Genomic DNA, 16,704 nt, shown 5'->3' on the forward strand with positions numbered 1-16,704 from the left:
GAGCAGGGGAGTCAAATTCAAGGCCTCGAGGGCCGGTGTCCTTGATCCAACACAGCTGATTTAAATGGCTAAATGACCTCCTCTTGAACTTCTCCAGAAGCCTGTTAATGAACTAATCATCTGATTCAGGTGTGTTGACCCACGGTGATATCTAAAACCTGCAGGGCACCGGCCCTCGAGGCCTGCAGTTCGACACCCCTGGCTTAAAATGACAACTGCAGTCTCCACATTTCAACTTTTTTCTCAAAATAGTATTTTAAGTTTAATCTCAAAATTCCGTCTTTAATCTGAAAATTAACACTTTTCTTTTTGTTTAACTTAATGTGCTCCTAATACTCTGTCAGACATGGAATGGTCACACTATTTTCTGGAGAATTGATTGGTCAGTAGGCAATGATTTCCAAACCTACTCCAGAGCAGGTTACCATGGCAATTTACCCAGGGTTAACCCTGATGTTACCTGGATAAGTCAAAACCCTGGTCCATAGTGTGAGGCTCTGGCCCTAAAAATATAACACTGAGCAGACATGGATCAATATTTTGCAGAGATAAATAGTTTTTTTTGATTTTGTGTAAGATTGATGAGACATGTGCAAGCCATTTTATTTAACTTTTTAATATTGTTAATGATAATTAAACAATGTATATATATTATTATTTAACACGGTACAGGCAACTAAAATGTGTTAATCTGACACATTTTTAACACAGAAAATCTCACCTACTTCTTCAGATTTCAGTGGCGCTGTTTCAGTATCAGGAGTGTATACGGAGAGCCGGACAGCTGAGCCAGAGGTTTGATCTGTTTGGCCTGGCAGCAGGTCGTCAGATGAAGTGATTTTTAAAATTACATGTTGAATAAATGAACAAAAACAAGCACCCCCTTCCGGCGCTCAGCATCAGCTAGGAGCGCGTGCACCTGGACCAAACCAAATCATGAAATAAGGATGGGGGAGACGCCAAAAACTAAAGCGCTAAAGCGGAAATCAAGACTTGAAACTAGATCATTTTTAAACGACTGACTTTTACTCAATGCAAAGTTTATCCCACCGAGTTCTTTTTCGTAGGCTGAGTGCTTGATGTTGGCCTTTGCGTCTATCACCACCATATCAACCACAAAGAACTGATTATTGATAACCGATAACCACACAGTGCCTCCGAGTGCTACTGACGAATGACTGCAGTTTTTATTCATCACTCAGTGTGAACTGGCGCATGAACACCGTGCAGTATGAGCACACTGTGAAAAATACCCGATGCTGCAATTTTGATCTTGTCTACCGTATATGAGCCAAATTTCTCCGCGTGCATATTAGAGAGAAACCCCCTGATTCATACAGCTGCTGATGGAGAGGAGAGAACCACTACTGTACCGTAAAGGGGGTGCGGGCGGAGCCAAAGACTCCCCGCCCACTCGGCAAAATGGCAGCCAGCATGGAGAACGTGGAAGAAATTCGGAATCGAGTAATATTGGGAGAATTTGGTGTGACGAATGTAAGTGCGGCTGTGATCGTGGATTTGGAGAGGCACAGCATGTCCTCTGTGGGGTAGTGAGGCTCTGACTGACACGCTTTAACTGATACGCGTGTTTGACACGGACTGCATTAATATTACTTAATGAGCACTTATTGTAATATACAACAATCATACATGGAGGTGAGAGTATAATGTGTTTCTGCGTTGATTATTCACTCGTAGTATCACCTGCCGGTGTCGTGCCAAAGTAGGTATCCCCGACAGAATGTGTTTCCCCTGTGCTGGGAGCAGGAAGTACTGATGTTTTCAGTTTGTGAAAAAGTGAAAAATTAGTATCGTTACATTACCATTCAGTTTGAGGGTTACTACAGAAAATTATGTATTTATTGCTCACGGGGTATCGGATGGGATTATTTTAACAAACCATTAACATTTTGGCTGATAACTATTTTTATTCTCCTGTAACTTTACTATATAAAGAGATAAATCCTCCAAAGTTTCAGGAGTAATGCGTCATAATAAGAAGTGTTTGTGAACTAAAAATCAGCAGTGTGGGAGACTGTTTGTCCGTGATTTACACAGGGGGAACAAATTGTGGCAGGATCAGCCTGATATTATTTGTATCCCACTATAACTTCGTTGTATAAAGAGCTCACATCTCAAAAATGTCAGGAGTAGTTAGTCATTATGAGAAGTGTTGGTAAACTAAAAATCAACAATGTGGGAGACTGTTTGTCCGTGATTTGGACAGTCCAGCGTGTGCTCCGGACGCAGGGGAAACAAATTCTGTCGGGGATACCTAGTTTGGCACGACACCTGATCGTACTTGTGGACCTGTGTGCTGTTGTTGTCTCTTATTACTCTCAGCCATTATTTATCTGTTGCTCTTAGGTTCATACTACGGATTTCCCTGGAAACTACCCCGGATATGACGACACTTGGAACGTGGAGAAATTTCAAAAGGTAAAATGTTGTCACTGCGGTGGGCCTGTAAACGCTGGGAGGACGAATGTCATCAGTTTTCTTCTGCAAATCTCACATGGCTTTTGTGCGCTATTGGGAATGATGCACAAGCCTTTATTGAGATGCTGATCCGGCTTATTTGGAGTCTTTACAGGGATCTGCTCTTCTTACTGGCCAGTTTGGTCCATAAGTGTCCAAAATGCAACAGATTTGTAATTTCACCTATGCATACCACCGCATTTCATTTTTGATCAAGTAATCGAGATGCGACTGAAGTGCAGACGTTCAGTAGTAACTTAAAGCATTTAACCAAAGTACTGCTTTTAACACACCACATGGTCATAATTACTCTAAGCATCATTCTTGGCCTGATTCGACGCCAGCAGAACCTTTAGGTTATGTTAGTCACCTGCCTTTTCCTTACATTTGTCTGTCCACCAGTAAAAAGTATTGAATGTGTATCTGGACAAAGATGTGTACAGACTAGAGTGACTAACGTGCTAAATAAAAGACCAGTGCTTCGCTTGTGCCTTTAACAAATGCGTGCGATTCTAAATAGAAATGGATCTCTCCTGTTTCTTTGCAGAACTTCAGAATCGATGTCGTGCATCTGGATGAAAACAGTATGGAGTTCGACATGGTGGGGATTGATGCAGCCATTGCCAATGCCTTCAGAAGGATCTTACTGGCAGAGGTGAGCTTGTTTTGTTGTGTCACTACGGTTTCAGACCTGTTCTTGAACTTTCAGTATGTGAGGGACTTTGGTTGATGAAGAACGTGTACATTTTGTGAATTTAGGCATTTAGTTTATTCATTTTATGCAAATGTATTTTGGAAGCTGCTAATTATTATTTAATTTTTTTTAGGTGCCTACTGTGGCTACAGAAAAGGTGTTCATCTATAGTAATACCTCCATTGTCCAAGACGAAGTCCTGGCCCACAGATTAGGCCTCATCCCCATCAAAGCTGACCCTCGTCTGTTTGAGTACAGAAACACTGGTAAAGCATCATATTGAACCACTCACCCATAAGGCAGTTGACACCAATGCTCATTTTATCCCACTGTGTCATCTTCTTGTCATGTGACAAAGTGCCGGTTTAGATAACATCTTGCTTAGTCATAAGTCTAAGAATAAAGACAGTTTTCCTGCTGTGCTGCAGAAACTGAAACTTGACAATGAGCCTGACCTCAGTTGTACTGAGCATGTGAAACAGATATGACGGAGAGGTCATGCCTGCTTCCTGCTTATGCCATGTTCTAGTTGCCTCGTTCATTCGTGCGTTATGAGCATTAGTACCTTTAGAACACATCTCGTCCTGTAGCTGTGCTTGGTAGGGAAAAAAACTGTGACTCCACGTGAATGTGGAGTCAGTCATCTGTCCGCAGGTTTGTGCTGTGAATGAAAGACTAAATAATCACTTTTTATAATTTCATGAGCTGCAAATTTCCAGTGTCTCCTGCACTTGATTTAACAGTGATGATGTGCAGCATGTTAAGCAACATGTTTAAAATGCTGCTTTGGTTTTTTTAGGGGAGGAGTCTGCAGAGGAAGAGGGTTCAGAAATAGACACAATTCAACTGCAGCTGAAGATTAAGTGCAGCAGGAATCCCAGAGCAAGCAAAGACTCGTCAGACCCACGAGAGCTGTACTTAAACCACATGGGTGGGTATTTTTAGGTGTCACAAAATGGTGCAGATATCTTAGTAAAAAAGAAAGTATTCCTGTCTAATTGCAGATATCTGCTCTGTCCACTTTTATCTGCTCATAGTTTATTCCAAGGACATAAAGTGGGTCCCCATTGGGAACCAGGCAGACGTGTTTGCAGACTGCTGTATTGGGCCTGTGCATGATGACATTCTGATAGCTCAACTACGACCGGGACAAGAGCTGGACATTGTCATGCACTGTGTCAAAGGAATTGGTAAGCTTTATCTCTGAGCGGCTGCAGTGCTGAAGATAGAGACACTAGCATTATTATTTACATTATAATAACAATGTATTATTTCTATTGGCTGGACAGAGATGCTCATAATACATTGTTACATTATATTAAATTACTTTTACTGTTTTTAAAAATGTATACTGTAATAAACATGAACTTTCTGACATGTAACGATTAATTTCATCAAACTGATATTAAGAAATTTCTCAGTCCGACACAAACCATTGGGATATATGTGTTACATCTGGCTCAAGTAACATTATACAATTGTGTTTTAAACAATCTTTGATTTAACAACATTTTATATGTTGAAGTGCTTCCATGTCACACTTTATTGGTTTGGGATACACGTGGTCCCATTAGGGTTTGAAACTCCTGGGTTTGAATCCACTGGTCGGTCAGGGGCTTTCCGTCCTCAGTTTGCATGCTCTTCCTGTGTGTGTGGGTTCTCTCAAGGTACGCTGGCTCCCTCCCACAGTCCAAAGATGTGTATGCACATGCATTAATTGGCAACACTGAATCGGCTATAATGCCTGGATTACACTTTGCTGCGGACATCGACACGAGCAGCTGGAGGCCAGATTCCTGAATAGTAATTCCTGTTATATTTCTTTGAATTCATAGTTGTTGGGTTGTAATGTAAATTCTCAGCAGATGAGTACATACAGTCACAAAAAAAGGCCTGGCCAACGGACATCTGTGTGGACCCTCATACTACTGAAGCATGGAGGAGAGGGGGTGTGCGGGTGTGGGGGTGCTTTGCTGGTGACACTGTTGGGGATTTATTCAAAATTACCTAAACTCAATGGAGATGGTTTGGGATGCGATGGAGCGCAGAGTGAAGGCCAAAGGACCAACAAGTGTCCTTCAGGACAAGAGAAGCATTTCAGGGAATGCGTGACAAGCAGTAATCCAAGCAAAGGGTGACTGTTTTGAAGAACCTAAAATATCAAACATGCTTTATTTCACACTTTTTTGTTTACTATATAATTCCATATGTGTCCATTGTGTTTTGAGACTTTCAGTCAGATGTGTGTGTGTGCGTGTGTGTTTGTAGGGCTTTAGATAGGTGTGTGCACCAAATGGTGGCGTACAGGAGTGGCTGACTTTTTCCATAATATCACGTTCTGGCTGCAGGGAGTTCAATTACAAGATGAAATGTGAGTTAACAGGTGACCCTGGGTATGTGGCTGGTGCACTACTAAAACATCTCAAGCTAAGGATGGAATGTTTTCAGGATGTGCTGAAGTGAATGCAGCAGTTTACATACTACTTGGATGTTATCAGTCCAAATAACGGGATAGTCTGTAAACGGTATTTTCTGCTGCCTAATGATAAAGTGTGTTCTCTGTTGTGTGTTTAGGCAAAGACCATGCCAAGTTCTCCCCAGTGGCCACAGCGAGTTACCGCCTCCTCCCAGAGATCACCCTCCTGGAGGTGGTGGAGGGAGAGAAGGCGGAGCGATTAAAACAGTGCTTCTCACGAGGAGTTATAGACCTGGAAGATATTAATGGTAAGAGTGGCTTCACTTAAATTCAACAAGTTACATTGTATTAACCTGCAATCAGTCACCTGATGCTGCGAATGTTATCACATTTTTTGTGTATTTAAGGGACAAAGGTTGCCAAAGTTGTGAACAGTCGCCTGGATACATGCAGCCGGGAAGTCCTCCGACACAGTGACCTGAAGAATGTGGTGAAGCTTGGACGAGTGCGAGACCATTTCATCTGTACGTTCATGTGTAGCTGCTATAAGACACCATGCAAACTCACTGATAAAAATGCAAATATTCCTTTTACAGTGGCCTAGCCACTCCTAAAATCATGAATCAGTGCCCTGTCTCTTTGTTTATTCCACACAGTCTGTAACAGAGTCAGTTTAAGAGAGATCGCGGCATTCAAAGAATCTGAAGTCTATATGCTGTGAAACCACAGCTGCTTTATTCAAGGGGTCAATCCATGCCTGAAATGATAAATGATAATGAGTCTTGGTGTTGGACAGATGCGCATTCACTTGTATGCTAAAATATATCTGTACTGATTATTAGTCAGTGTTCTTTTCGGTGTTTACCCCTCGGCCAGAATAAGCTGATTGGTTGTTGTAGTCACCCTACTGGGTGGGCGATGTGGACACTTAAGTTTGTGATTGCATTACTCACCTAGAGTTGTGAAATTGATACCATAGGTGCATCTACTAAAACCCTCAGACCAGTTCAAATCTCAGTGACCTCAAACTTAAAGCCAGGGGTCAGAGGTCGAGTTTTCTGAAAATCTTTTGAATGCGATAACTCAGGACCCCGTGGGGCTGCACGGCATTAAAGCGTTAGCACGGTTAGCTCGTTAACACGTTAGCGCCGGTGATCCGCGCTAATGCGGTTATGGCGTAAACGTCATTTTAACAAGATTAACGCTGACAGCACTAATTTCTACACTTGCACAGACTTTGAATACGTGCATCACTGTCTTTACACTATTTTAGCCCATGGATGTTTTTTCTTTTACAGTTACAGTGGAATCCACCGGGATCCTGCCTCCAGACGTCTTAGTCACAGAGGCGATTAAGGTCCTCATGGCTAAATGTCAGAGGTTTCTCAATGAACTGGACTCGACTGTTATGGAATGAAAGGATGACTGAGCAGCCCGTCAGACCTCGGATGGTTCTTACTATGCTGTCAGTGGAATGACTGTGTTCAAATATTCTATACTGATAAAGGGTACACAGAAATTTCAAAATGCAGGTGTTTTGTTGGTATCATCTGAGTATGTATATACAGCTTTGTCTGGTATTTTGTATACTTTCCATTAAACAAATGTTGAATTGAAGACAAACATCTTAATATTATTGACTGTCAGAGTACTTTCCACTTTTTTTTCTTTTCTAAATAAAATAGCATTAACTGTTTAGGAATTACAGCTATTTTTATGCACAGTTCTCCATCGTTAGAGGCTCAAAAACAAATTGGACAGTTGACTGACAATATGAGATCCAAAGAGATTTCAGTCCAAATGAAGGAGACCACCATGAGATCTATTTTGTTTTCTAGCTTCTCAGTTAGAGAGAAAAACACTGCAAGAATGCCAAACTCATTGTTAAAAAAGGAACTCACTGCCAACAGGTCCAGAAGACCACAGAAGTGGATGTACTTAGTAAAGTAAAAGGAGGTATGTTTATCGTCGCCAAAATCTGCAATCGAGAGAAATTACTGTTTATTTTCTAGAAGGAGAATCCCAGATCAGACTACCAGGAAGCATGTAAACAGTTCTGGTAAAGAATGTTTGGACAGATTAAGCTGGGAAAAGAGACACGGAGGAGGAGAGAAACAACTTGATTGGACACCACATGTATCAAATATGATGGAGGCAGTGTAATGGCATAGGTATGTATGGTTGACAGTGGGATGAAGTCAGTAGTGCTTATTGATTGTGTGATAGAAGTATCAGGATGTATTATGAAACACACAAAACTATGTCCTCTGCTTCAGTCAAATGCTACAAAACTGACAGAGCTTTACATGGATAGCGACCCAAAGCAAAATGGAAACCGAACCAAAGACTTTCTTAAGGCAAAGAAATGGGATATTTTTCTAGACTAGACTACAAAAACCTTTCCTTACATTTAAAATTGTACTAGTTTGTCCAGTTACGTTTGAGCTTGTGATAATGGGTGACTGTATAAAATGTAACTCATAAACAGTTACAGAACTTCTGTTCAGCCCTTTGAGTCTAAAAGTGTGCACTTCTGTCCCGTCTTGACAGTGTGATTTCAAATTCACCATTGTGGTCCGCACAGGCAGAACTATGAAAAACATACCATTGACCCAACTGTATGCACTACTGTCCAAAAGTTGTGGATACTTTGCACAGCTGGACTGGCCATCGGGCATACCGGGCATTTGCCCGGTAGGCTGATGTTGTTTGTTTGTTTGTTTCTAACGTTATAAAGTTACCGGGGTGACCCCTACGTTGCCGGAGGTTTCTTCCTGTTAAAAGGGAGTTTTTCCTTCCCACTGTCGCCAAAGTGCTTGCTCATAGGGGGTCATATGATTGTTGGGTTTCTCTCTGTATCTATGAAGCGCCTTGAGGCGACTTTTGTTGTGATTTGGCGCTATATAAATAAAATTGAATTGAATTGAATTGAATTGAAACAATGAAAGGTGGTGGACTGAGTGGTCATGATCGACTCTGGGCTGGACCAATTACAATACATCCATATTGAGGTGAAAAGGAACGTGATTTGTCCCGTACGTCACATCTGCCTCGGGTACAAACAAAGGCGGCGGTGTATGCATTTACATCAACAACACTGGACCACAGCGCTAGGACTACTGCATGACATCATCAGCAAACACGAGACTGCTCACCCAGTTGCTGCGTTTGTTGCTGCCGGGGATTTTAATCACTGCACCCTCAGGACTGTGGTCCCAAAGTTCCATCAATACTTGAGCTTTCCGACAAGGAATAACAACATCATAGACCAGCTCTACAGCAATGTAAGAGGCGCATACAAGGCAGTGCCTCGCCCGCAGTTTGGACAGTCCGACCACATTTCTGTGTTCCTCTATCTGGCATACAGGCAGCTCCTCAAACGAGCCCCCCAAGTAAGTAAAATTACTAAAGCTTGGAGTGAAAAGACTGATTCGGTGCTTCAGAACTGCTTTGGTGCTACAAACTGTGGTGTGTTTAAGACTGCTGCCATGAGAGAGGACTGTTCTGTGGATTTAAAGGAATATGCACCAGTGGTCACCAGCTACCTCACCACATGCATTGACAATAGTGTCCCCACCAAGCGCTACAAAACATATCCAAATCAGAAACCATGGTTGAACTGTGAGGTACGTTCCATGCTACATGCACACTCCACTGCGTTTGCCTCTGGTGACACAGAGCGCTACAAAAAGGCCAGATATGACCTACATACAGACTGAAGCTGGAGGGATACTACAACAACTCGAATCCCGACGAATGTGGCAGGGCCTCCAACACATCACTGATTTCCCCTGACAACATCCCAGGCCATGCTTTGAGTGTTTGCTCTTCAGAGACATTTTCAATTTGTCCCTCACCCAGTCAGCTGTGCCCACATGCTTCAAGACCACCACCATAGTGCCCCTCCCCACGTAAATAACCTGTTTGAATGACTTTCGCCCCATTGCACTCACTTCAAATTGTAATGAATTGTTTTGAGAGGATTGTCAAGTCCCATATCAAAGAAGCCATCCCGGACAGATTAGACCCTCTGCAATTTGCATATCGGAGGAATCGCTCTACCGAGGACGCCGTTAATGCAGCCATCCACACAGCCCTCTCACACCTCGGAAACAAGGACATGTATGTTTGAATGCTGTTTATAGACTACAGCTCAGCATTCAACACCGTCATCCCACCGTGAAAAAGCTCTCTACTCTTGGACTGACATCCCCCTCTGTCTCTGGGTCCTGGGCTTCCTCACAGGCAGACTCCAGGCAGTCAGAGTTGGTACCAGGACATGAGGTACAAAGATAGTGAGCACAGCGACTCCCCAAGGCTGTGTGCTCAGTCCACTCCTGTACACCTGTTCACCTATGACTGTGTCCCCTCCCAAAGCAACACCTCCATCATTAAATGACACAACCATTGTCAGGCTGATTACTGCTGGAGAGGAGACTGCCTACAGGGAAGAGGTGGTTCCAGCTGGTGCCTGGAAAATAATCTCTCCTTAAATGCTGAGAAGACTAAGGAGATGATTATTGACCCAAGAATGAGGAGAGACCAGCACGCCCCACTATGCATCAACAGGACTCAGGTGGAGAGGGTGAAGACATTCAAATTCCTTGGCACCCACATCAGTGAGGATCTCACCTGGACCCATAACACACGGCAGATCATCAAGAAGTCTCAACAACGACTCTTCTTCCTAGGGAAGCTGAGAAAATTTGGATTAACCTCCAAACTTCTCAGCAACTTTTACAGATGCACAGTGGAGAGTATCCTGACAAACTCCATCACAGTGTGCTACGGGAACTCAGGACAGGAAGGCTCTCCAACGTGTCATCAAAATGGCACAACTCATCTGTGGAGTACCACTACAGGACATTTACAACACTCAGGGCAAACTATATCATTAAGGACAGCACCCACCCACAGCACACACTGTTCACACTCCTACCATCTGGCAGACGATACAGGAGTGTGAAAGCTAGGACAACCACACTTAAAAACAGGTTCTATCCACAATAGTGATGTGTCGGTCGCGAACGAAATGGCTCTTAGAGCCGGATCTTTGACGTGAACCACGTGAGCCGGCTCCTTATCGCGAGCCATGTTTTTTTTTTTCTTTCTCTCACCCTCTCTCTGCACTTTTTTTCTGCTTCACTCCGCATGCGAGCCTTGTGCTTTGCGCTGGGCAGAGGGGGGAGGGGCGGTAGTTACACTCAGTAGCACAGGAACAGAGCGGGAGGGAGAGAGAGAGAAAGAGCCAGGGACAACAACGTCACATTAGAAAGGTATAGTAATCATCCACAACTATTTTCAGTTGCAGATGATAAAGGATTCAGAAAGTTTATTCATGCAGGCCCATATGACAGAGAATATGCATCTTCTTTTTGTTTTCATATTTTAATTTATATTTAATTGTGTTGTGGTTTGCAGTGTTTTGTGTTGTTTCACTTTAAATTTGTTTAAAAGGAAAAAGCTGAAAATTTAAATAGTTAAAAGCTGAACTGTGAATAGTTGATTTTTGTATTATATGATTTATTTATTACATTTTATGTGGAGTGAATAAATAAAAGTATATTTACGGTGGCCCCTACAGACAAAGCACGTACAAACGCCAAAGCACGTAAAAACACAACAGAAGTGCTCCAGGATGCTAGGGGGCAGTGTTGAGCTTTTGTTACCTAGAGGCTACACAAGCCAGGAAGTACCAACGACCGGATTTGGTGTGTGGTAGTAACAGGTAAATGAACTTTTTTTCTTTAAATTATTTGAATATATATGAGTGCTTGTGTATAAATACACAAACAATACACACATGCTTTCAATTGTGTAATTTAAGTGATATAGGTAGCTGTTTTGGAAGTTCAGTTAACGCTAGAAATGTGTTTTGGAGTTTGTACGTGTTTTGTCTCTAGGGGCCACCGTATATATTTATATATAAACATATATAAATAAAACCACTTTTTTACATTAGTAATTACTTTTGTGCATAATTTTATATTATTGTTAATAATAAATTAATTAAAGCAACAAAACAACCTGAAGAGCCGGTTCAGAGCCGAAAGAGCCGGTTCTCTAAAAAGAGCCGGAAATCCCATCACTAATCCACAGCAGAGATGGGCAGTAACGCGTTACGCGTTACTGTAATCCGATTACTTTTTTCAAGTAACGAGTAAAGTAAGGGATTACTATTGCAAAAACGGTAATTAGATTACCGCTACTTTCCCGTAGGAACGCTGCGTTACTGCGTTACTAAAACCGTGATTTTTTTGCGAGAATGTCTCATGAGCTGTGTGCAGATCAACAATGGATCATATATCGAGTGCGGAGAGAGTATGAGCGTGCAGCGTTTAAAGCGTGGAAGTACTGACCTTACTTTGAGTTTGATTCCATAAAAAGTGACAAAAACATTAGCGTCCGCTGTGCGTGGGAAGAAAACTTCTCTTTACAGCGAAAATAACCCCTAAACTTCCAAGCAAGCACCGAGTAGCTACCACGTAATGGGAAACTCACAGAGAAACTCGCGGATTCTTCCACTGACCGCTGCGGCACACCTGCACCAGGGTAAACCTCCGCCTACCCCACTCCTGCTTTACAGGTGAAAATAGAGCAACAGGACCGCTAGTCTGTGACTTTATTTATTTTCTGCTGTGTTTTACTTGCATCTATTTGAAAGACTGAGTGTAAACACACACAAAAAAATTATTTTATGTGCTGGAATGTGCAGAAAATAGGTTTAAATGTTAAACAAATTTCTTCCAGTCAGAGAATGTTGCATATAATTAAATTTTTGCTTGATGCATAAAGTTAAAAGATTAAAACTAATTTAAAGTTTTAAAAAGAGACTTTTCCATTTGATTACATTTATATGATGGATTATGCAGAAAAAGTAGAACTGGGCTGAAAGATCTATCACTTTATCACCTATTCAGGTTGTAAATCGTGTTTTTAAAAAGTAACTAAGTAACTAAGTAATTAATTACCTTTGAAAATAAGTAATCAGTAAAGTAACGGGATTACCTTTTTGGGGAAGTAATCAGTAATTAGTTACTGATTACTTTTTTCAAGTAACTTGACCAACACTGATCCACAGGCCATCAGGCTACTGAATCAACCCACACAAACATTTCAGCGTCAGCTACAGTGACAAAAGTCCAAACTGAAAGCGCTGAGTCAGTGACCCAGGTACTCTGACAAGTATATTATTCCCGTTTTATCCTCACTACACTGGTTGCCTGTCCATTTTAGAGTTCCGTTTATTCTTTTATTTTATTCTTTTATTTGTTTTTAAAGCATTAAATGGTCTTGCCCCACACTTCCTCTCTGAGCTCCTAAATTGTGGTACGCACTTCCATTACAAATTAGAAAGGCTCCCTGACTCGGCTTGGCTAGAGCTGGTCTACTCTGTGACATCACAGACATGCAGTCTGTTTGCTTCTTTCATAGAATGATGACACACTGAAAAGAATTCCACATGACAGAACTTCAAAGTCTATTAAGAGAGGTTGAGTCATTCCATATCACCTTAGCCGGAGGAGAGAGGAGGTGGCTGCGTTCCGTTGAAGAGGCCCGGCGATGCATCGACCACCAACCTACTGTGCCACCCGCACAGTAACTGAGACAGACTGCCTTTCTGATCAACACAGCACCTTTACTTGGACGATAACCCCCCCCCTTTTTTCCTTCCTCTGTTTTTTAAGCACCTTACAACCTTTTCAAAAGGTGCTGGACTCACTGTCGGCGCCGGAGATATGGTCAGGTGACGTAGCGTTTTAATTCCATACCCTTCTGTTCCATCTTAACTCAGATGTAGAAGCATTTATATATTTATATTTATAGTTATTTTTATTTCATTTATTCACTTGTGTTGCCTTCATTACTACTGTCTATGTAACTATACCCCCCTTTTTTCTCTCTGTTTTTACTGGGTGGCAGGGTGTGGTTAGTATTTTTATTTGTTTGTTTTTGCTTTAGGGTTTCTTTTCCATACATTTTCCATACCTTTCTGCTGTGCTGTTTACACTAACAGAGTGCGCTGTCAGTCTTCCCTTGTGTTTTTGTTTTTTTTCTTCTCTTTTTGTCTATAGGGAAGTCACTCTTCATTCTGGATTTTTTGTGAATGGGGAGAAATCGGGCAAACTCCTAGCTAACCAAGTAAGGGGTCTAAAGCCATGTCAGTGTATAACCGCCATTAACTCAGATGATGGGCTCGTTACTGATCATGCCAAAATCAATGATGCGTTCAGGGAATATTATCTGAAGCTTTATTCCTCTGAATCTCCCACCGACCACTCACTAATCACAAATTTTCTTAAAAGCTTGGACTTTCTTGAGCTGGCAGACACCCACAGAGAGATCTTGGATGCGCCATTTTCCAAAGAAGAGATTAGCGCTGCAATTTTCTCTCTGCAGTCAGGGAAGTTCCCTGGCCCAGACAGCTTTTCGGTAGAATGACACTCCAGAATGTGTTCTTCGCTTGATGTGGAAAAAGCATTTGACCGTGTCGAATGGAACTATTTATTTGCTGTGCTGGAGAGATTTGGGTCCGGTCCCAATTTCATCTCATGGATCAAGTACCTATACTTCTCCCCTGTTGTGTCTGTTTGCACCAATAGCCAGAAATCAAAACCATTCCAACTTAAACGAGGCACACGTCAGGGTTGCCCCCTTAGCCCGTTGTTATTTGATCTAGCTATTGAACCCTTAGCAATGCTTTTTCGAAGCAGTAAACTTGTTCAGGGTCTACAAATAGGTCAAACTGAACACAAAGTCAATTCATTCAATTAAAATGAATATCTTTCCTAAATTCTTATACTTATTTCAATCTTTACCAGTCTTCATCTCCAAGTTTTCTTTACAACTCTAGACTCTATAATCTCCTCTTATATTTGGAAGGGTAAACGGGTAGCTAAGGTGCATTTACAGAAACCTAAGATTGAAGGGGGTCTGGCACTCACCAACTTCCGCTTTTACTATTGAGCTGCCAATATTCGGTCCCTGACCTACTGGTTAAAGTCTGGGGAGGGTGTGGGACCCACCAGCTGGCTGGCAATGGAATTAGACTCAACTCAGGGTATTTCTCTTGCCTTCTTTCTGGGTTCTTCTCTTCCTTTATCCATTGACAACTTTACATCTAATCCGATAATTCAGCACTCCCTCAGGGTGTGGGCGCAGTTCAGGAGACATTTCAATCTTAATAATTTTTCACTTCAAAGCCCCATCCTTTCAAACCACCTATTCCTCCCCCCAACTTTGGACAACTTGTTCCAGGTCTGGTCTAGAGCAGGTATTATTTGCTTTAAAGATCTCTTTATACACAATAAACTAGTATCATTTGATCAGCTGTCAAAAAAATACAGTATCCCAAAACTCACTTTTTTAGGTATTTACAACTCAGACATTTTTTGCAATCCCACCTGTCCAATTTTCCGGAAGCTCCAGCTGCTAACTTACTGGACGAGCTCCTTAATTTCCAACTATCAGGCATTTATAATAAACTGCAGTGCAACCCCAGCTCCCGTTGTAGGCTTCAAGTCCACATGGGAGAAGGAGTTGGGTATATCTATGTCAGATGACGTCTGGGACTCAGTCCTTTCTCTGGTAAATTCTACATCACTCTGCGCCCGTCATTCCCTGTTACAATTCAAAGTAATCCACAGGGCCCACTTATCTAAATCCAAATTAGCTAAGCTTTATCCCAGTTTAGACCCTTGCTGTAACAGGTGCGGGTCTGATGATGCCAATCTAACCCACATGTTTTGGACCTGCCCTGTCCTGGCAAATTTTGGGGAGGAGGTTTTCTGCACTTTGAACAAGGCTACCGGCCTGAAACAAGCTCTCAACCCCCTACTTGCTGTCTTTGGTACAACGGGAGAGGATTATAAGTATATTCCCAGAGCAAAGTGTAGGGTGCTGTCTTTTGGTTCCCTCTTGGCTAGGCGTACAATTTTGATGAGGTTGGAAGGCTGCTGCCCCGCCCTTCCATGTTCGGTGGCTTGCTGATCTCATGTCGTGCCTCAGTCTGGAAAAGATCCACTGCTCCATCCAGAACCAAAAGGGCACATTTGATAAAATGTGGGGTCTCTTTCTGGAAAACTTCTCTAAACTTCAACTTAAGGATGTTCCAGCTGACTAACGGATTTGCTTCTCCATAGAGGTCTGGTGTCTGTCTGTGTTAATGGGAACGTGAAGCTCAGTGATGTCGCAGCTAACTTCTGAGTGGTTCTTAAGGGAAGGGTTAGTTAATATCATAATCCCTCCCAGGTTGTGGCTTTTGTTATTTTGTTGGGTTTTTTTGTTTTTGTTTTCTCTCTCTCTCTCTTTTTCCTTTTACTGGGATTTTTTTTGTTGCTTGTTTGATAAATAAAAAGAGCAAAACAATGTTCTCACATGAGAAATTCTGTTTTGTATTCAATGTAAACAGTTTGTGTTTTCCCTCTTCTTCTTTTTTTCTTTATAAACTGTGTCCACAATTAATAAAAAATATTGTGAATAAAAAAAAAAAGATAAGATGGGGCCTGATATTTTAAGACCTTGTATGTGATTAGCAGGATTTTGAATTCAATTCTGGATTTAACAGGGAGCCAATGAAGGGAAGCCAAAACAGAGATGAGTCCACTGTCAGAGGCCATAAGAAGATCATTTGTAACCTTCACTAAAGCTGTTTCTGTGCTGTGATGAGCTCTGAAACCTGACTGAAACTCTTCAAATAAACCATTCCTCTGCAGATGATCTGTTAGCTGTTTGACAACTACTCTTTCAAGGATGTTTGATATGAAAGGAAGGTTGGAGATTGGCCTATAATTAGCTAAGACTGCTGGGTCTAGAGATGCTTTTTGAGTAAAGGTGTAACTACAGCCAGCTTGAAGGCCTGTGGTACATAGCTGATTATTAGAGATAGGTTGATCATATTTAAGATCGAAGAATTAATCAATGGCAGGACTTCTTTGAGCAGTTTTGTAGGAATGGGGTCTAAAAGACACGTTGATGGTTTGGAGGAAGTAATTATTGAAGTTAACTCAGAAAGATCAATTGGAGAAAAAGAGTCTAACTTAACATCAATGGTACTAAGAGTAGCTGTAGATAATATTACATCTGTGGGATGATTACTGGTAATTTTTTCTCTAAT

The 16,704-nt window shown here is 41.8% G+C and overlaps 1 protein-coding gene across 2 annotated transcripts; it reads left to right on the forward strand.

Annotated features, from left to right (window-relative positions):
• Positions 1 to 667: 667 nt before the first annotated feature.
• Positions 668 to 7,219, forward strand: polr1c (RNA polymerase I and III subunit C). 2 transcript variants are annotated; one of them, XM_084948605.1, is made up of 9 exons: positions 668 to 1,656; positions 2,368 to 2,439; positions 3,026 to 3,133; positions 3,306 to 3,438; positions 3,972 to 4,103; positions 4,210 to 4,362; positions 5,747 to 5,896; positions 5,996 to 6,112; positions 6,887 to 7,219. In XM_084948605.1, exons 1-9 carry the CDS (start codon positions 1,618 to 1,620, stop codon positions 7,003 to 7,005), a joined length of 1,023 nt encoding a protein of 340 aa, XP_084804731.1. In that variant the 5' UTR covers positions 668 to 1,617; the 3' UTR covers positions 7,006 to 7,219. The 2 variants fall into 2 exon arrangements, with proteins under 2 accessions (XP_084804731.1, XP_084804730.1); XM_084948604.1 differs by having other exon boundaries at positions 668 to 1,494.
• Positions 7,220 to 16,704: the final 9,485 nt, after the last annotated feature.

The sequence above is a fragment of the Perissodus microlepis genome, chromosome 13, assembly GCF_051167445.1.
Source record: "Perissodus microlepis isolate ML-2025 ecotype Zambia chromosome 13, ASM5116744v1, whole genome shotgun sequence".
In the NCBI taxonomy this organism is placed as follows: domain Eukaryota; kingdom Metazoa; phylum Chordata; class Actinopteri; order Cichliformes; family Cichlidae; genus Perissodus; species Perissodus microlepis.

Excerpts from the sequence above, each read along its gene's own strand:
- polr1c (XM_084948604.1), top strand. The coding sequence starts at position 1,423 with ATGGCAGCCAGCATGGAGAACGTGGAAGAAATTCGGAATCGAGTAATA. Across the intron at positions 4,104-4,209 it reads GCTGTACTTAAACCACATGG|TTTATTCCAAGGACATAAAG; the intron begins GTGGGTATTTTT and ends ATCTGCTCATAG. Across the intron at positions 6,113-6,886 it reads AGTGCGAGACCATTTCATCT|TTACAGTGGAATCCACCGGG; the intron begins GTACGTTCATGT and ends TTTCTTTTACAG.